Here is a 21,587-nt window from a genome sequence, read left to right as displayed (position 1 = left end):
TGAATGATGTGTCATTTGGGATCTATAATCAATGACTTCATTTCCCAGCAGCAATACACAAGGCACATATCAACAGAAAGGTGCGTAACATGATGCTTGAGATTCAGGTTCCTGTGCAGCATCATGAACGACTAGAAACGGTAACTGTTTTGGAAGTTCTGTTTATTGATGTCAAACCTAGCTTAGCTGCTAGTTTCTTATTTGTGTTTAAAAAAAACATTTATTCTTCAGATTGTATTCTAAACCTTATATGGTTTTATTTAATGGTTTAAAAGTACCTAAAACGTAAGAAAATCGACACCCACTGAATGAAATCATGAACCACTGATATCTAACCAGGTTAAAGGATAGCTGTGGTTTTCTAATTCAGGGGTTAAGGTTCACAAAAAACACTTAATTAAAGGATGGATAAACTAGATCTTTCCTACATTCATTTAAACTCTACCCAAATATTCAGAGTTAATTTTCAGACTTTTAAAAAGTAAACAGAGAAGCGGTGAAGGTTTACCTTGGTGCATCTGTAGCTGTGGCCTGACTGGAGACATCTGTGAGCCTCTCTGTGGTCCCATGCTAGGATACATCTGCCCGGCACTGGGAGGCATGTTGTGGGGCTGCTGGTGTTGAGGATGTGGGGCAGTCAGAGGGGTTTGTGGAGGTCTCGGTGGATGTGGGATAGCACTAGGTTGAGACTGCAGGGGAGTGTACCCTGCCACATCCTGGTTCCCAGTGAGTCCTGCACTAGGGGGTCTTCCCTGTTGGGGAGGAGGTGTTGGGGTTCCTAAAACCCGCATGGGTGACATGGATGAGGGAGAGGGGTAGGATCCCTGAGCTGGGGGTGCGAGGTGGGGCTGATTTTGAGGCTGGGGTAGATTCTGGGGGTGTTGAGGGTGGTTTAGGGGGTGCATAGGCTGGCCCTGCTGCCCTGCCTGCTGCTGCATTTGAGCAGAGTGGGTCTGATGGGCCCCAGGTTGAAGGGGTGGTCCAGGGGTATACCGCTGCCCCTGCTGCCCAGCTGCCAGACCTGATCCCTGGTTAAACCTCTGGCCAAGCTGCCCTGGTCCCATGGCCTGGCTGGGGTTTGCAACGACAGTAGCGTTAGCACCTTGGCCCATCCCAGGTCCCATGGTTCCATACGGGGCCTGGTAGCCGGGGTACTGGCCACCCCCAAACCCCCCCATGCCCTGGTGCTGATGGGGGTGTGTAGGTTGCCGGGAGGGGGAGTGTGGGTACCGGGGTGTGTGGCCCATGTTGGGATAGCCCTGGGGCTGTGGCTGGGGTTGTGGCTGGCTGTGTCTCATCTGGGCTCCACCAATTCCAACATGTCCAAGGTAGTGAGGTGGATCCTGAGAGGGAGGGGTCCCCATGCCCTGTGGAGGGTAGTGTTGGTTCAAGTGAGCTGCACTGGGTGTCGGTTGAGTTTGCATCCCACCATAGTTGCCTTGAGACATCTGGTATCCTCCCATCTGGTTGGGTCCACCCACTGGTTGTGTTGGAGGCTGCTGATATGCCGCTCTGCTCTGCTGCTGCTGCTGGCCCCAGACCCCACCCCCGCCTCCTCCTCCTCCCCCAGCATCACCCGGGTAACCATGGTGGGGGTTGCTGGAGTTAGCGGGGTTATTATGGTAATGGGGACCCAGGCCATTCATGGCACCGCTCACATTTGGTGGCCCCTGACTTGGACCATTTTGGGCCATCACACGTCCTCCTGGAGCACCTGGTGAGTCATAGCTGCTGTAGGGGCCGTGTTCATATATTTGACCCAGTTTTGGCTGTCCTGGGCCGGTCCCTGCACCGTGGATCATTCCTTGGTGATAGCCCCGGTTTCCCTGGTGGTCATGGTTCAGAGAGGCATTAGTCTGCTGGGCTAGAGGGTTAGACTGGGCAGGGGTAGGCTGCTGAGGGAAGCAGTCCCCTAAACCATCCAAACCATCTGAGAAGAGCCCTGCATCCTCCCCAAACAAACTCAGCATCCCTGGATCTGCCATATTGGGGGGAGGGGCACAGATGAAGGGTGCTGGATGAAGGAGAGTGTGGTGTGCAGCGGGGAGCTAATCAGATAGCTGCAAATCAGGAAATGTTACTCCATGATCCTCACCAAGGTTTCTGCAGAGAGAAAGAGGGAAGGGGGGAAAGGATGGGAGTTAGTGCTGGTGCGCCTCAGACTATGAGGCTGCCACAAGCCTCAAACAGCAAAAAACAATAACAATGTTTTTGTTGATTAGTTTCATCTTCCATTACAAGAACAAAAACTTCAATTTCACATAAGTCCTGCTCCAAACCCTCCCCCACCCTCTCTTTACTGCCGTACAAAAGAACTTCTTTCTCTACCAACACAAACTGAGTCATTCAAATGGATAGTGTGTATGTGTGTGTGTGTGTGTGTGTGTGTGTGTGTGTGTGTGTGTGTGTGTGTGTGTGCGTGTGTGTTAGAACAAAAGGCCCCAGCAGATGCAACTGTTTGTACAGCAGCAGCTGCCATCCAGCCAACAAGAAACCAGCTAGCCAATAGGCCACAGAGTCTCTCTGTGCACCAGGCAGTTAGCAGAAAGCTACTTCGTTAGCAGCTGAATGACTGACTTGCAGACAGATAGATAGAAAGCAATAATCAGGGGCTTCTTAGCCCATAGAAAATACCTCACTCCATATGTTAGGGGAGAAGGTAAATTGGCAATGAGTTTGTCAATAAGTGTGTAGAATTACTGCTTTTATGCAATGCTGAGGAAAAAAAACAGTCACTGATAACTGTACAGATTTCTGTTGCTACCATAAGTTTTAAACCTTGATCCAGCTCGTACAGCTGATACCATCTCCTTTAAATTAGCATTTTGAGCTGCTTCTGCCTCGCATAGCTGGCATTCCCTCACCAAACTACGAAGGCCTCCATTTATGTTTTTATTTGAAGGACTCATATGAACAAACTTTATGGTGGTCTAACTCAAGGTACATGCTGCTGAACTAAACAACATCCCACACTTTTGCATGCTCATGATTATATAAGTCACGTTCAAATCTGCTTTCCTGATGAATATCCAAAACCAATGTTTTGGGCTAAATTAGAAACTTCTACAGCTCTAGTAGATTTTTGCTTGGTGTACACTTTATCCTTTCAATCACCTCACAGTGTCAAATCTCAAAAAAATCTAAGTAAAAAAGTGGTCACTACAAAATGGTTGTCAACACAAACTCCCACTATAGAAAACTGGATTGATGTAATCCACAATATTTACACCATGGAGAAACTCACTTTTTCTTTAAGGCTTGAGCATCAGAAGTTTAAACATTATTGGAAATCTTGGACTACTTTTGAATCTTCATTAAAATGTACTGCATCCAAAATATGGACATGGTGACCCTCTTCCCCTTGAGAGTTTGCTAGTTTTTGTTTTTGCTGTTAACTTTTGAGCTGCTCAATAGTAAAAACTTTATTCTTGTCAATACAAGTTTTTCTGATCAAAGAACATATGCAAGCAGCTGGGCTTTAACACCCAACCCTCCAGGTTTTCTTTTGTTATGAACTCTCTAATTTCTTTATAGTCCAAAGTACAATGAGGTTCTGTTATGTTGTTGTTGTTTAACTTATATCATTATCACATTTAATTGTATTTTATTTTATTTTATTTAATCTAATTCAACTTTATCTTATTTTATTTTTACTTTTTATTCATTTTTCCCTACCAAAATTACATTTGCTTTTCATTTATTTACTTAATTTTCTTTTTCTTTTAAATTGCTTTCAAAAAAGTTTATTTATCTATTTTTTTATTTCTACCACAATGTACAACAATGGTCTGGAAATAACATGTCATAATTGTTTTACTGTTTTTCCTTATTTCTGAAAAATGAATGTAACTTTGTCTAGCTGCAAAACACATTTTAATTTTGCATTGAATAAAAATTTAAATATCAAAAAAAAAAAAACTTAAAAAAAATCAGAGAAATGGGATTTTTTTAAAGCCCTTTTCTTACAAACAACATAAACTAAGCTAATCCTGGACATCAATACAGAGGAGTTTTGAAAGTCAAACTGCTTCTCAAAGATGAGTTTTTTCACAAAAATGAAAAACAAATTGATTCAGTTACCATCAGCATGCTGTAGGACCATTGTAAAGCAATCCTCTCTTGGGCTTCAGAGGCTTGCAGGATTTTTATTTGTCTAAAGAACTAGAGGACAGCTGCCTCCATCTTATTCCACGCTAACAGGACATCCTCATAAGAGTCTGATAGTTTTTGTCTTCTTAAGGACAGCTGTCATTTGTAAATTCCAGTTGCAGCATTGAGCTGGTAATGTGGCAGCAACATTTTGTAATAGGTCCAGGGAATCAGGAAAGACATTTCAAAACCTGCTGCTGAGAAAAATAAGTGAAATGTTTCTCGGTTGCAATCAAGTGTCCCTCCAATAACTGTCCAACAATAAAATGGGCTGTCACACTAATATATACACAGTCTCACCGACCAAGTGTCCTTAGGCAAGACCTCAAACTGCACCTAGTGGCATTCACTAATGGTGCTGTACATGGCAGCCTCTGCCATCAGTGTGTGTGGTGTGAATGGAGGTATGTGACATGATGACAACAAGAGACAACAAGACAGTGCTGTATAAAACACTGGCCATTAACATTTTTATGCTAATCGGGTAATCCATAATTCTGTGAAGAGGCGAATGGTCTAGTTTCCAGGAAGATGGAAACCCTCGTCTCCCTCAGCTCTAAACGAACGCCATCAGACCACTACACTCAGGATGACACCAAGTACTCTAGCGTGTGACATTTGAAATTCAAGCAGGATGAGCTCCAAAAAGACAAGGTTTCATATGACATTGTCCTTGCCTGGATTATTCTGAAATATGGTGGTTTATGGTGTGTGTAATATAGTGTGTGTATATAGGGTGTGCTCACAGTGAGAGGGCAACACCTGATCCAGCCAAGAAACCTACAATGCTTTATCAAACCTAATGTTTGCATGTTGATGTACAAAGAGTTGTCCTAAAAGTCAGTCTCTCTTAATCTGTGTTGGTCATCTGACATTATCCAGTTTCGTGGTTACTAGTTTCACCGTTATTAAAGACCTGAAACTTAGAGAAAGAGGGGAGTGGGTCATACAGTAGGGATGGTGATATGAAAAACACTGGTGTTGGTTTTTAACTATTACTTTTCAAACTGCTGCATGCCTCATAACCTACCAGTCCATGTCTGTGTGCATGACTTCATGCTGCATTTTGTTTTCATCATCAGAAACATTACGGCTTTGGTAAATCACACAGAAAATTGCAGGAGCCTGCTTTGCTCCGACAGCCGTGAATTGTATGGCTTCACTCTAGGGCTGCAGCGATCAAATATTTTAGTATTCGAGTATTCTCCTGAAAATTCCATCGATTAATCGAGTAATCGGATAAAATACATTTTTGTTTAGTTGAAGAGCAGTTATTTTTCAAATGAAAATTTTTCTCTTTAAGAAATAGAATTTTCTGATACAGCATGTCAATAAGAGCACTTGCTTTGGTAGCTCCAGAAACTGTAAACACACTTTGACACATTTTTTGTGCCTTGTACATCTCATCAAATGTTGTGGACCCAAATGGCACCCGTTTCATAGAATGACCCATTAGTCTCTAAACTCCAGAAAAGAAGCTAGATTTGTTGCTAGTTGCTATTTAGTATAAGAAGTAGCTTGAGGGGTCTGAAAACTCTCTTAATATGGCCTCAGCTCTATTTGAAATTTAAAATTAAACGATTCCTCGAGGCGGAGAAAATTACTCGAGTAATTTTTGTAATCGAGTACCTTGAATCATTTGAGGAATCGTTTCAGCTCTACTTCACTCGATTCAAAATTCAAAATGTCAGTTCTTGGTCAAGGACTGTGGATCTGAATCACAGATGTAATAGTCACTGAAGGCAAAGTTCAAATATCCCATTGGCCATATAAGGACTTTAAAGTCTTCATAGTGAAAACAGTAAGAGCTACACAGCTGCACAAAAAGTGGACTTTGCTGAATGTGACGAGATGCCCTAACAGCAAACTGTCAAACTGTCAACTCTCTTGTACCATTGCAACTTCAGATTTTTCAATGCTTCTGCACTTTAACACCATGTGCTTTCAAATGAGTCACTTCAAATCCTGCTAAAACAGTTCATGTCAGAACAACATTACTTAAGTTTCACAATTCTAGATAGATTTGAAGAGTTAAATAAAAGTCCATCAGTTTGTAAACGTTTCAATTCACCAGAGGCCATTGTATGTGCAGTAAGCCATTTGTTCAGTCCCATTTACTTTAAAGACATAATTGGGTGAACTTTGGACACAACAGTATCCCTGTATGAGGGTGTTGAACATGACTTATTCTGTAAAGTGTTCAAATTGAAAGTTAAGCACTCAGCCAGCCAGACCTTGAATAAGTTGCCAACAAGCACCCTTGGGTCCTTTTCAAAGGCTCTACATTAATCCAATTTATTCTAATAAATCAACTTATTAATATTATTAACACACAGCATCACCTAGCAACCTCCCAGCCTATTCTGTATGGGCAAAAAGGATATTTAAGATCCATTTCCTGTTCCATTTCACAGACCTGCCCCTCAATGGTATCAGTGAGAGAGGATTCTCCCTAAGAAGGATATTATGTGTAAGGATATATAACCAAGGCTGTACAAGAACCAAGGCTACAGAAGAATCCAGAAACTGTTTCCTATAGAAGACAATTCCTGAAGTTAGTTATGTTGGACATTATGGTGAGGCTGTTTCAAAATTAATATAAAAGTGTGACAAAAAGGTCACATGAGCCTACAGCTCACCCAATCAGAGGCACAGCTCAGGGTCATGTGACCGACTGGCGCCCTATCACTACCAATATGGCCGCAATAGCTGATGTGCTTCATTTTCCTTTGCAGAAACAGATGGGTGACGTCGGCGAGACTATGTCCATGTTTTAAACAGTCCAAGGTAGAGACAGAGGCAGCTGACCCTAGTGTACCTTTACATTAAGGTGTTTTCTTATTTTCTGACACATGGATTATTCGTTATCACATTATAGCCAGTCACTGAATTTCTGAGGGTTTAGAAAGACTTTTTTTGCATTTTTAAGCTTTGACTATAATACATTTCTATCTCTTGAACATGTATAAAAAAATAGTAATGCTGGATGTTCAGACTGGGCGTGCAGATTTTCAAACCTCTACATAATCATACCTTGTAGAAATCCCTGAATCTGTCTGAACTGATTAAAACACTCAGTCTCAAAATAGCACGAGACCTTCACGAGACCTTCACGAGACCTTCACGAGACCTTCACGAGACCTTCACGAGACCTTCACGAGACCTTCACGACACTTGTTTAAATTGTTGAGGTGATCACGTAAGGATTTAATAACTGGTTTTGGACACTTTGGAGGGCTAGGCCCCAAACACCAAGGTCTGCCTTTAGCTCCGCCCCTTAACAAGCCTCCAGAGTGCTGGCCAATCACAGGGAGTGGGGTTTGAGGAGCAGCCTTAAAGAGACAGTAGCTGACAGAGGTTAAATTAGAGCTTTCTAAAACACCAGTGAGAGAAAAATAGCAATTCAATCATGTCGGAGCACTGGAGGGACAGAATACAGCCTTGAAGATAACTAAACACTCCGTCTTTGAGAACATGAATATTATTACATATGGTACAAACAGCAGCTGTTAAAACCATTGAAGCCTATGGAAAAAAAAACAGATCCATGTTTACTATCTTAACTAAAAAGCTGCTGCAAGCCAATAAAAGCACACACATGAGCATCAGAGGACCCCTGACATGAAGACTGGGTTAAGGCAGAAGTGGGGAAACAACACTGCAAAACTGAAAAATTGTTTTTGATGCACAGATTTTTTCATTCTCATACTTGTTGCGCTCTCAACTTGAAAACTTGTCCACACTTTTGCAGGATTGTGTAGGAAGGAACTGGCTTTGGTTTGCTTGAAGCTGAAGTCAAACTTCCAGCTACAACAAAACTAAGTGTTCTTATTCACAAGTTAGCAAAAGCTGGTATTGCTATTTGTTAACTCTACAGCACAAACGCTAAACCATTTAAAGAAATGTGAGGCAGTCTGAAAGTTAATTTCACAGGCTGAATTCTGTCCTGAATAAAATTTGTTTTTGGTGAAGTCTGAAGTAAGAGGATCCCAGGATTCACTGTGTAACATCAACGCTGCTGCTGCTGTTTCCTTAGAGAACTTGTGTTTAGTGACTACTACACCAAAGGAAGCTGCATCGTTATTAAGTTACATCACTTCCTAAGCATTTCGATCTATACAGGAAGACAGAAGCATACGGGTATGTGTGCCCGTGCATATTTAGGCAGTAATTGAGTAATAGAGAGGCATTTCACATCCTGTGCTGTAGGTGACAACAAAGACAACTGATTTCCTGCCGACCTGGGACACAGAAACACCAAACATGCAAAATATAATCAGCATTTGCTGCACACTGCATGTGTGGCAAAAAGAGTCTTTGCGTCACCATTTACTCTGTTTTTTCTTTGTGGCCTGAGGAGTAACTTCCTCTAAGAGAATACTTCAGGGCCAAGCTGAAGATGCCTCCTCTACACTTCTTCCCTTTTTCCTCTCTCTCTTCCAAAGCAAACCCTCCTTAAGTCTGGCCGTCATGAAGAGAAAAGCTCCTACTTTCATCCTGTTTTCTCTATCTTTCCATTTTAGACCAGGCCTAAAAGTTCATCCAGCCAATGTTAACCACACACACGCACAGTGAGGCGTGGAGGCCCAGCTGTCATGGCAGAGGGAATTAGGTGAACGGTCAGTGTGCCAGTTTAGACACCAAATCTCATCAAAGGATGAGGCAGTCAGCCCACCACAGTGACACCCCCCATCCCCCAGTAGTCTCATGGTGGAGAGACCAAGGAGACCAGACCAGGTCTGGCACAAATCCAGAAACTACCAGAGACAAACATGGGTCTGTCCAAACCTTCTGAACGAAACGCAGCCAATCAACTTGGTACCTCGGCTGACAAGCAGGGAGATAAAGGAGCAATCAACTTCTGAAGGGATGGCAGGGATTAGGGTGTTACTGACTCAGGTAGTTACACTGCTTATAGACTGCTTCACTTCCTTATCAAAAAACACATGGCAAAATAAAAATATTACACTCAGTTACATTTTGTATTACCTATAAAAGATTCAGACCTGATCTAGGTTACCAAGCTCTTGTGCTCTTTTTCTGTAAACTTAGCTCAATAATCAGTCTTTACATTTTACTAGACTAAATGTTTTTTACTTAATGTTTCAAAGGTGAGTTATACTGTACAGGGCTCTTTTACATGCACCTAAAACTGCCTAGACTAAAACTCACACATGTGGAAGGTTCATATCCTGGTCAAAACCAGTAAGATAACAACTTTGTCATTAGACAAACGATTTTTTGCATTGAATATATAATTGATAAAAGTTTCAAGTTTCAAGGGTTTTTTTTTTCTTTTAGAAGGGGGGAGTGGGGGGTGGGGGGCTGATTGGCTTCCCCACAACTTCAAAAAATCCTCGAGATAACCATGGGTGAGGAAGCAACATTTTTAATAAGATGGCCTAGATGGACGCAGTTGTAACTCTTCATGTTTTTATGTGTGTATAGGCCATGGTGTTTGTTGTTTTGAAGCCATAGACTTTATGAGCGCAGCGATTCTATTTACCATGGTCATCTATTTCCTGTTCCAGCCGAATGCTGAGGCATACCAAGACCCACAGAATCCAACATTTGTCCAACAGAAATCAGGTTATTTTGGTGTGTCAATCAAGCTATGCTTAGTCCTATTTCAGTCTGACTGAGCTGTTTACATGCAACTTAATAGTCGGATCTCACACTGACTAAGCTTGTAGTCTGATTTCTGAAGCTGCATGTAAAGTACTGAATGAAGCAAACTGCATTTAGACAACATTATCCAACAAGCCAGCATGAGGAGACCTGTAGCCAATACCAGCATTTCACCAAGTGAGGACCACAAGTGTCTGCCAATACAAAACCAACTTCAATGAAAACTGTAAAGTCAAAAATCAACTGGAATTTGATTAAAATTATGTGGCTTTAAACTACTTCAACAACTACTAACTGCTTTCAGGCTACTTTAGATTATCATCACACAAATGAGCACTGAGAAGCAGGACATAGAAAGGCTGTTAGCCACATATCATCACCTGGGTCATATTTCAAAGTCAGAAAAGTATCAGAAAAGAAGCCAAAAAAAACATATATATATTGATGTATACTTATCATTCTTCATTACTCTTTATAATATTGTGATTTTATTATCTATCATATTTTTAATTTAGTAGTTTTATTCAAATTTCTCTGACTTCGGCGATTATTCTCGGAGGCTGTTGCAAGGCCAGCATGAATCACATATATAAATCAAATATATAAATATTCTTTTACTGATGTCTTGCTCCTGTTGGCTGCTGGATGATACCTCTACAGCCCAACATAAAGAAGTGCAGACAGCCTGTTAGCTAGGTCACAGCCTCTGAAATCAGATGAAAGAGCTCATTTTTTTTCCAAATACAAAGCAACACGTTTGTGTTTGAAAGGGTCAACAGATATAGAGAAACCCATCTACAAGTCCATTGAACAATCCTGTTAAAGAGAGACGGAAACAGCTGTGGTGTTGTTTTGGCTCAGCAGTCGGTCAGCATGCTGTGAAATTTCACTCCATCAGGTCCTGTTTGTCTTCAGACGGCGACTTAACGTTTTACATAAGTTATCAAGAAATAAAAAATTCTTATAATAAAAAAAGTATTCCTGAAAAACAAATGCCTTCAAGTATGATTGAAATGCAAGACACTTCTACCAGGCCAACAGATTTTTACACACAGTGTATTACTGAACTGTTTACATCAACAGAAGTCATACTGTTGAACCACAACAAAAGGTTTAACTAAAAATAATCTCCAGAAATCTGTGACGACACTAGCTGCCAATGAAGAAGTTATTGACCTGACTTCCACACTCTGAGGTTCACTTTTCAAAAATTGATTTCCTGAAATGTGGCTTAGGATCTTTACTCACCAACTGTTCAACATTATGACACCATAGAAGGCAAAAGACAAGCCAGCACCATCATGTGTGACGCTACAGTTTTTCAGCATTCGATACAAGAGACAAGCACTGGTAGCAATTCCTGTGGATTCTACAAGTTATGGTAAATATTGACCGGTGTCTAAGCTAAAAGAGTGACCCTGTTAATTGGAGACGTTCAGCTGGATTCATCTTTTATCATGATATTATCACTAAATAGTTATCTGGTATTTGGCACGCTCTGTAACACCGTGAGCTGACAAGAGAGGTTGAGCCATATTAAAGAAGACAGCTGTTCAGGAGTTCTTAAACGGTGTGGATGTAGGATGGAGTTAAAAAAACACTCACAAAGTACAGGCGTGCAGGCGCTGCCACCAAAAGTTCCTAAACATTGGAAAAGAAGTCCCCCTAAGGCCGGACTGTTTAACACAGTAATTCTATTACCCTAGAGTTAAATTTAGACTTTAATTCCTGAAGTCAAAAGTCTCAAGTTCCTGTGGAAAGTTCCGGTGTTGGAAAAGCACTTTAACATACCATTACTTAATTTATTCATGTGGCAGTCGGTGTGTATCTGTGCACTACCTGCCCCTTTAGGAAGTGTGCTTTAAGAGTCTTCATCTCCAGCTGTCAGACCAAACTGAACTGGATAACTAATCTAATGTAACATGTCTTAGCTCTCAGACACAGACTGCAGAATAACTTCGCTGACATTAAGACATGCAAGAGCATCATGTAAGAAGAAAAAACTTTGACAAGTGGTCAATGCACAAAGCCAAACATGATACAATAACAACACTTCTGAACCTGCCTGACCATCAAAAAATATGCCAACGATTAGTCGACATAATCTTTAACAGTGGCTTTTAAAAAATGTCTACTTCAGAATTGAAGCTTGGACTCATCACATTTCTCATTAAAATCATATCTGTACTTGTATCGGGGCATTACTGTTCCCACTGTTAATGTTATTCACAAAAACAGGGAAGAAAAAGTTGACAGGGATTATGGCAGAGAGCACGGAGTCAACTGGAGCTGCCAAAGTTTAAATTTCTTCGTGGTAAATTTGGCAAAACATGTTAGAATGCAGACTAGGTGAAGTCAAACTCTCTTTTGATGGCAGCGCTACGACAACGCACAAACACCTGAAACATGCATGTGCATGTTAAAGCAGGCCAGGTAAAAGAAGGATCCAAACTAGTGTGCCAAATAATCAAGCTTAATCAACTGATCAATAAAATGGAAAAAAAAAAGATCACGACAGGATATTGTTTTCAGCGGTTTCCTTTAAAACTTTCCAGTAGATAAATTGATCATTGATTGAGAGCGTATTCAGACCTGGACTGTTTGGTCCACTTTAAACGGACCAGGGTTTGTTTTCCACGCTGGTGCGGACTTTTCATGCAGGTGTGAATAGACACAAACGAACCCTGGTGCGGACCAAACAACCAGACCCAGACCCACTTTTTGAGGTGGTCTCGGTCCGCTTCCAAACGAACTCTGGTGCGGTTCGTGGTTCTCCGGTGCAGGTCTGAATACAGACCAAGGTCCATCCGAACTAACCACAGGATACATGCGCCTTTTTGGCCTATAAAGCCACCGTAACCTAACCGTCTTTGGTTCATGCCTGATCCTCCGTCTCCTGTTTAGCCACGCTGTTGCTAGCATGTTGTGGGTCAGGACACGCAGAGCATAGCGTCTCCTTGCTGCGCGCATTTGTCTTCGCTGTTCCAAAATTGTAAACGGTGTTGTGAAGCCTGCTTTGAAGGAGCTGCTCTTGAAACTGAAAATGATTTTGCAGCTCTAATAAGAGCACAAACACATGTTTACCTCCATTTCTGAGTCTGTATTCTGTGTGCCACCCTTTGTCAGTGCTGTCCAATGAGAGTACTGATCGTCACACACGTGGATGTGTTTACAGAATATAGTCCATTTGCAAAAAGTACAATCTGAATACAAACCACACCAAACGATAAAAATAAAGTCTGCTTTTGGTCCTGACCAAACAAGTGGACCAAAGGACTTTTCTGGTCTGAATACAGCCTAAGTATGAAATGTTGATATTTAAGAACTTAACAACATGAAATGTCTTCCTTTGTTGCTTGAATACATTTTATAAATTAAAAACCAGGTACCCACACCTCACCTGGAAACAACACCCATCTCTGAGTGGCTTCACCTCAGACTAACAGCTGTCACCAGTGAGGCTGAACACTCGAAATATTTGTGTTTACCTTTGAAGATGTGCAAATGCCCAGCACCAGGTACAGATAAAGCTGACTACAGGGGTTAAAGTCAGCTGTTAGTCAGAAACTTCTTGATGCCGATCCTCCAGCAGCAGCACATGTTTGTGACTACACACTGCGCTGTGGTGATGCAGACAGGAGAGCTTAGCACACAGCAGGAGCTTCACACACACTCAGAGCCGAGTTCAGCTCTGCGTCTCACCTCTATAACACCTCTTTAACCATTTTCAAGGCTGGCATAGCGACAGAAAAACTCAACCCCTTCATTACGCCTCTGTGACATTTATACTGAAGGTGAGGCGTTACAGAGGTGTGAATGTTGTGCCTCAACTGGCAATATAAACAAGGATACTGGCTGCAAGGAGAGTAGAATGGTTTGTTTACAAGTCGGTATGGCACACCTGTACCTGTCGTGAAATTAACAGAGATTATTGTACACAGTTTTGTGTTTTAGAGGACACGTTGTACAAGTCTGTTCCTGCCTTGGTCCTCCTCCGTCCATTTTCTTTATAAAAAAAGACTTTGCTAAATTTTCAGCGAGTTGACCAGCTGCGTTGTATTCTCTGTGTTTGAAGTGCAAACATGTCAAAGGGAGCAGAGATGGAGAGACTTGCCCTAGGCTGCTCAGTACAGTCTCGTCTCTGCAGTTGAAACTTTGGCAGCTAAACTGTCTGTACCCTCCAGGCTTTACAACAGGAAATCTCTGCCATGTCAACAACACCATTCTCCACTGAGAGAGACAGGCAGGCCAGCGAGCGCAGACAAACAAATCGCAGCCAGAGAAACAAACTAAGGCAGCGAAGGCTGAGCAGACACCTGAAGAAGTTAGGGATCTGCGTCTTCCTCCAAAGAGCACATGAACACCTAGCCATCTCCTGTTACCAAGAAGATCTAAGCCACTTTAATATATACCTTTGTTCCCAAATGGAAAACAGCGAGCAGGAGCTGGCTAGCTGTGTGTGTAATTACACTCAAGTGGAGGGATGCACGGCCTGTGTTTGGAGCTGGGATTTCAGGGTCAGAAGGAAGAAAGAGTGAGGAGGAGGAGCAGGAGTAGGAGGAGGGGGCGAGAAGAAAGAGAGAAGCAGTGAAGCTCATGAAAATCTGGTTATTTTACACATGGCTGCTCCGTTAATGGACAGTGCTTGTGTGTGTGCGCAGTCGTTCAGGGGGGTGTAGGCAGTGAGGGGTCAGCAGGAAAGACTTTGTTTATCCAATCTGTTCCCTGCCTTTACCATGTGGTAGGATAAACCACAGCCTCCCAGTCTGATCTCAGGGGACACTTGGGCCAAGAGACAGAGGGAAGTCCACGCGCTCACTGAGCTGCTTGAGTATCTCCTGTACGCTTCATCAGATCACACACAGGGCTCTACACCAACTATTTCACTGGTAGCACTGGTGCCACCAACTTTTTCAGTTGTGGGGGGTGATGTAACTCTGGCTATGATTTTGCTTAATATTTCATTGTAAATATGAAGTTTGCAACAAGCACTAGTTGACAAAACAGGTTGTTTCTTTGAGGCAACTTTAAAGGAAGACAACAAAAGTGCTTCTTAAATAAAAGCAAAGAATAACAACAGACATGTCAGTTATTTTAGTTTGGAAAAACATTTTTGTTGAAATAAAAAAATCAAAACAAGGTCTTTTCTAAAACAATAACTAAAATTCTGCAGTGAGTTAACAAAGCTTACTAAAATAACCTGAAATGATACAGAAAATGTCTTTAGTTTTTCGTCTACGTCAATCTGTGTCAAACAAAAACTCCGTACTTTTACCAATCTAAAGCAATCAACTAATAATATTTTTGAAGCCAATAAATTTGTAAAAATTAACACTAGTTTTTCACTCCGTGACTTTTTCCTAAGTTTATATTCTGTGTGTTTTCTGAAGCCTGTAAGGTTGTCTAATGAAGCGCTTAAGATTTCTGAGCTTTTATTCCTCTAAGCACTGCTGTTGTAAAACAGACAGCTGTGGCATGAGACAGAACATTTCACTGACGTGTTTTTTCCACCTTTATCATGTTTTTTGGGCAACAAACAGACTTAAACAGAGATACTGACAGATCAGTGATTTTGACTGAAGAACAGAGGGGGACAGTTCAGAATCAGAGCCTGAACCACAAAAAAACAAAAACTTGCTCGATCTACAGCTTTATCAATCCAAGGTAGGATTCCTCAATCATTTAATGCTGTTTTAAGATATTTATCATCATCACTCTCAAGGAGTAAAAACAACAACCTGTCCCAGCAGAACAACATGATGTGGCGCTGGACGGCGCTCAGGCTTCATCCTCAGAACAGAAGTCTCTCAAAGGCATTTTGTAGCTGCATGTTTATTGGTCAAAAGAGTGAAACAAACTTATAGCAAACTACTACAACACTTGTTTTACCTTTCCCATCAGCAGAAACACCTGCTGACGTGACAGCGGACACTCCATTCGGACGCACAGGAGCAGGCTGGCTGTTTATGCCTAAACTCTGTCAAAGCTCAGCAAAACTCATATTTTTCATTGGCACACATTTTATTGATAACGAAAATATTGGAGAAATTTATTGGTTTTAATGCTACGAGGCTATGAGGCTTGTTAGACCATAAAAATCTGTAATTTTAGCCGCACCATTGTTTAAGCCGCAGGGTTCAAAGCGTGTGAAATATGTAGCGGATCACAGTCCACAAACTACGGTTTCAGTTTGCTTCAAAACGTTTATTTTGATCCCACTACTTTTGTTAAAAAATGGTTTTATCACATTTTAGGTTTTGAGGTTTGACCATAGACAATTACCTTTGATGTACAGCCTGTGTCCAAACAGGGTAACCATCATCCTGCACACAAGCTGTTTCACTTCCTGCACGTGGTAAATGTTTACTTCGTCATGTCACTGACTCAGTGCTACTGGCCTGAAAGGTGTATTTTCAGAATGGCTGTTGCAGAAAAGTGTCTGGAGAAATAAATCCCCCACATAGATTACCTGTCATTAGTCTCCCATTTTTTAAACCCTTTCTACGCCTGTTCTTCTGGCTTGTGATTTCTCCTGATTTTCCCCCCAACTTTCAGTATGCTTCTGTGAGCTCTAATATTTTTCAAAGTCAGATCAAGTCCCGTACTTGGGCGTTATATCAAAAACTCAAAAACCAGCCACCCCCGTCTCTCTGAGTTGGTTTGATCCAAAGACGCTGCAGAGACCCCAGAGACAGGTAACTGTGCAGCACTTGTTGAAGAAGAATTTATCAGAGCCTTAACTGTTTTCTATTTTTGGTTTTGTATTTATTAGGTGCTGACACGACATGTCATGAGTTAAACTCTTGCACTGGTTAAAAAGTTGATTCATCCTGTGGTTTGCTCTGATCTCTCTATCTAACAAAAGCCCCAACATGCCCTAACGTAGCTTTCCATGTAAACATAGTTAAAACCTGACATAGCCCCACAGAAGTAAGCAAACCAGTATCCATCCTTATGTGTGTGCAGTCCATAACCAACAACGCCATGCTAAAGACCATCTGTTTGGAGAGCCACAAGGTGAGACATCAGGGTGTCTGCATCATAAAGTCTTTACTACACAGCATATACTTTATCTCCATCAAAAGGAGACAGAGTTTTTAGTGTGACACAGTCTTCACAGAATGAAGCCACAGTGACACCTGACCAGGGTTTCTCTATGCAAAGCATCAAAGACAGCAGAGTCTGCAAACTTTCTGTTTCCACCCAACAGCTCATCTTTTCCAGGATAGCACTTTATAAATGTGTCCTTTTCAAATGCACTCGTGTTCAAAAAAGCTTTAAAAAGCTACTGAAGAATACAAACCAGTATACTAATCTATCAGTGGCATTTCCTTTGACTAAATCTGGGACAAGTCTCCAAATTACCGACCAGTACGTCCCACTTTTTGGTACCCTTCTGCTGCGGTGCTAGAAACACTGCAGTCTTTTGATTGGTTGAAAGCTGTGCAACAGTGGTAACAAATAACACATAACCCTGACATGTTTAAATGTCCAGTTGACTTTGTGGAGATAACTTCTTTTTTGTTTGAGAAATGGCGTCACAAATCAGTGAAACTGCTGTTGAAACAAAACTGTGTTTTGTTTTTCTCTTCATTAGATTTATTGAAGAGGTTTCACTGTGTTGCGATGCTATGCAGTTACGCTATGACATAGCTGATGAGACTATCAGCATCTGGCGTGCATGCCGCCTCCCAAGAAGGGCACACCGTTTCTGTGTACATGCATCAGGCTTTACAGATCTGACCCATACCAAACTGTGTTGATCCATACTGGACCACTTGGTGTAAACGGGGCTATATTGTCATAAATATGACTGATGACGACTGGAGGAGAAGAGGTCATCAAAGGCTAACATGTGAGAACAATGACATATAACATCTTTAAGAATATTAACTTTGATGTTTATCCTGTAAGTATCAGACATCTTTCATTTAGATCAAGTCTCCCTTTACGTTTGGTAATAAATGGAGCATAAAGAAGCTCTAGAAAACGAAGAGCGTTCCCAAAAACGTGGAATTGATGAATGAATAACAGAGAAACCATCACTTATCACCTCAACCTTTCCTGTGACGTCACAGAGACAAGAGATTGCTTTGCTCAGTACAAGAGTTACTGATGGGCATCAAGAAAAAACCTTACTTAGATCTACAGGACAGAATTCAGAAGATGAATGTTTTCTTTTTAACTTTGTAAAAGAATAGTTGGCTGCATTAACACATTAAATTCTGGTATTCAATGTTTCCCTACAGGTAAGCAAAGCCTTTGACTGTCCTTCTGATTGAAGTCTAATTGTTTGGTCTAAGAAGAGATGTTAATGGTGACCAGAAAAACTGCCTGTTCATAAACCTTTGATCTCCAGTCTTCAAACATGGAGCGAGGCTTAAACATGGGATTTCTGATAAATATTTGAATCAGCATGTCTGTCAGGAGAGCAACACCACCACAATCAGTCCACTGGCACTAAACGCCTACTCAGGAAGTTCTGCTGTTGCCAGCATGCAGATGAACTCAATCTGAAGATGGGTGATGTCCTTTAAAAGAGTCTTAACCTCAGGGTCTTTATCACCTGGTCTGTTGTTGTGAATTGTTCCCCCTGAAAAACACAGCTGTAGCCCTCAGCTGGGTATTTCTGCAGGGTACATCATCTGTAGCCAATTGGTTCACATCACCAACAAGTGCAGCTCCAAGCATGCCAAACCCATATGTAGCCGTATCATCATGGTCCGTTCCGGGTTAGTCCTCTGCTGCAGTCTGTGTCACTCCAGACAGCGCTGTGTGGCTGTACTGACCTCTGAACTGACAAAGACTTTGTTTACTTTTGCCCCTCCGCGCATGCACAGTACTTTCTGGAGAGCTGACAGGACTAACCCGGAGCGGACCATGATGGAATATTGGTGAAAAACATGAGTTTTTGGACGATTAATGCAGTTTTAGGAGCAGCGCTGTCTATGCCCCGATGGATCCCATCATACGGACGTCCGCTGCACGATTTTGGATCTAAATATCTCCTGAAGCACTGCTTGGATCAGGAAAGCCTTCTGGGTGAGTATTTCGTTCTACTTCATTCTATAAACAATGTAAAAGCTGTATTAACCAAACTTATCCTTTAACGAATAAAATTGCTGTTTCCCAGATTCCCCGGCATGGACATGGCTCAAGGCTTCTTCCACGGTGTAACCTGCCAATACAGATTTCAAAAAACTTCAACAGAAAAAAAATTTCTTCCGAAAATTTCTTAACCTGGAAGTCTAAATGAATTAATGAAAAACATTTACTTAAAAACAACCCAACTTTTTACTGGGTCCTCAGGCTGGGATGACATCATGGGATGACATCATGGGATGACGATAAATCGCTGTCCCTGACCGGTGTGATACTATTGTGGAAGTGCAACTAGGGATGGGTACCTTTCACATATGAAACGATGCGGTACTGATGCCCGGTACCTGGAAATCGGTACCGGTACTCAATGGTACCGGTTTTCAGTACTTTTCTGTGCTTATTTGGTTAAAAATATCAATTTGTTTAATTATATTTTTTAATGTTTTTCAATTTAACATATTTATTCTTTAATATATGACCTTGTAATGCTGTATTCATGTCCAGTGTGGAAAACTGCCTACTCTTCCACTCACTCATAGTCACAGGGATGTGTTTAGGTACCCAAACATGGTACCTTTTGATTTTTCATGAATCGGTACCTGGTACTTTTGACAGATTTCGGTCTGTACCTATAAAAGTACCTAATTCGGTACCCATCCCTATATGCAACAGCTCTCTATATAAATGAGGCACTCTGTAAAGCTTCTCAGCTAATTTGATTTTCCTCAGAACTGCAAAAGTCCATAACCAAAGATGGCGCTAATGGCATGAATGAGGGGAACGTGAACAGCAGTGTACTGACCTCAGAGGATGCTGACCTCTGCAGGTACCGTTATCAGACATCGTGATGTATTGTTGAATGATTCTTTCACAAATAATCAAATTGCAGCATCATGATGTTATCATTAGCGTAAGCCAAGCACTACATGTCATAGCATATCATAAGTTACACAGCAATTCCAACCCCAGGAAATCTGAGTGGTGGACCTTGATTTCCAGTGTTCTTCACACTCTTAAACCAAAAATAAGGTGACAGTAAAATGAATAAGTAAACTGCCTCTGTTGCTGGTTTGAGGAAACTCCCCCAACTCTTGAACAAACTAAAGAAATGATACTGTTATTCCATTTAAATGCAAACAGTGAACTGTCCCTTTAGGCACAGAAAAGGAAGGCCAGGCTCCCCAGCTTACCTATCACACACCTCACTAATAAATCACAAATACTGACATGCCCTTTAGGCACAGAGAGAGGCAGATCTGGTTCAGATCCAGAGCTGCTTACTTTTACTGCCACACCTGCCACCCCACCAACAACAGATCCTCTTCTTACACATAAAGACATCTTTATTCTAAAGTCAGCGTTCTTCACATAAAAAAAAGAACATATAACGATACGAGAACACAGGAAAGAAGAATATTATCAAACAGGAGGTTAGAAAGAAACATCTGGTGTCTGATCTGGAGGTGAATTCAACAAGAGAGAGGCATGGTGATCTAAACTGAGGCGAGGGGGAAGGATGCAGCCATGCCACAACAGTGCTTTTTAAAAACCACACGCCCTGTGACATCCTCCATCCTTTCTTTACAGCAGTGAGCTCAATCAGAAGCTGATGACTGAAGAGTGTTTCTGCTATTCCATGAATAAGAGTCCAGGGTTGAAGCTTTGCCTGGTCGTCTCTGAGCAGCAGCAGAGAGAGAAGAGGAGGAAGGGAAAAGGCCACACACTGACATGGAGATGTCAAGGATGGCATCCACAAATATGGGTCAGAGATGTACTTGATAGGCCGTCGCCTTCTCTCACACACAGAGAAAACACGTACAGCCCGCACACAAACACTTGAGAGCTGTATTAGCGCCAGCCTCTCCTCTAGGCACAGCACTCGGTCCAGAAGGCCCTCACTGCAGGAGGAGGATGGGGGAGGGAGGGGGTGCGGGGTGCAGGGGGGGGGCAGGTGAGAGGAAGGGATGAGAGTGAGCGAGAGAGACAGTGATGACACTCAGATTTGAATGTCACCACGGTGCTAAAGACCCCTGCTAACCTTTTGGCTGAAAATGAGAGAACGGGAGGGGAGGGGAGGGAGAAAGACAGGCAGAAAAAGATGGAGAGGGGGAGGGAGATAGAGAGGATGCGAATGAAAAGTAGAGAAAAACAGGGGGGAGGCTCATGCACAGACTGAGAGGGAGTTGGTGGGGGTGGGGGGGTGGAGGTGGAGCATCTGATTGAAAGATGAAAGAGATGGTGACGAACAACAGCACTACTTCTCATCTCTCCTGACTGGGCTGCCATCCACGACACGTGATGACAGGAGACAAAATGGCCACCCTCACAAAGACCAGTCCTCTGGCTCGGATACCCAACACCAGCCCTTCAACAATAGCTGTTTGAAAGGAGCTCTGCAGAACAAGGTGCTCTCCAACCTGAGCAGAAAACTTCATGCTAGCTTCACAGCAGCCTTTAGGCCTCCATGTCTGCACTCTGAGTCAAAAACCTCCAAAAATTCTACTTTCCTGCTTGATTCAAGACAACAAGGTCTTCTGATTACTTTTCTGAAGTCCGCAATAATTGCAGTGTCTATGGGCTTCAGGAAGTTAAAGTTGGATGTAGATATCTAGTGTTTCATTTCGCGGACTGTCGTTTTGACTAATGTCACTTTATTTTACTAGCTTTCATCACGTCAATTCCAACCCAGATTACCTAGATGAATTTAG

General features: G+C 42.1%; 1 protein-coding gene across 3 annotated transcripts in view; it reads right to left on the bottom strand.

Moving 5' to 3' along the window:
* chd7 (chromodomain helicase DNA binding protein 7) overlaps positions 1–21,587 on the bottom strand; it is a 91,749-nt gene that overhangs the window by 64,361 nt on the left and 5,801 nt on the right. For all 3 annotated transcript variants that reach the window (XM_074689615.1, XM_074689617.1, XM_074689616.1), the window contains one exon: positions 509–2,103. In XM_074689615.1, coding sequence (XP_074545716.1) covers positions 509–1,985 — 1,477 coding nt within the window. In that variant the 5' untranslated portion in view covers positions 1,986–2,103. The remainder of the gene's footprint in view (positions 1–508; positions 2,104–21,587) is intronic.

The sequence above is a fragment of the Halichoeres trimaculatus genome, unplaced genomic scaffold (assembly GCF_033239565.1).
Source record: "Halichoeres trimaculatus isolate MK-OKI-2021-1 unplaced genomic scaffold, fHalTri1.1 fHalTri1_scaffold_15, whole genome shotgun sequence".
Lineage (NCBI taxonomy): Eukaryota > Metazoa > Chordata > Actinopteri > Labriformes > Labridae > Halichoeres > Halichoeres trimaculatus.
Note: the sequence above shows the minus strand (reverse complement) of the source record. Positions and strands in the feature narration are given on the sequence as shown.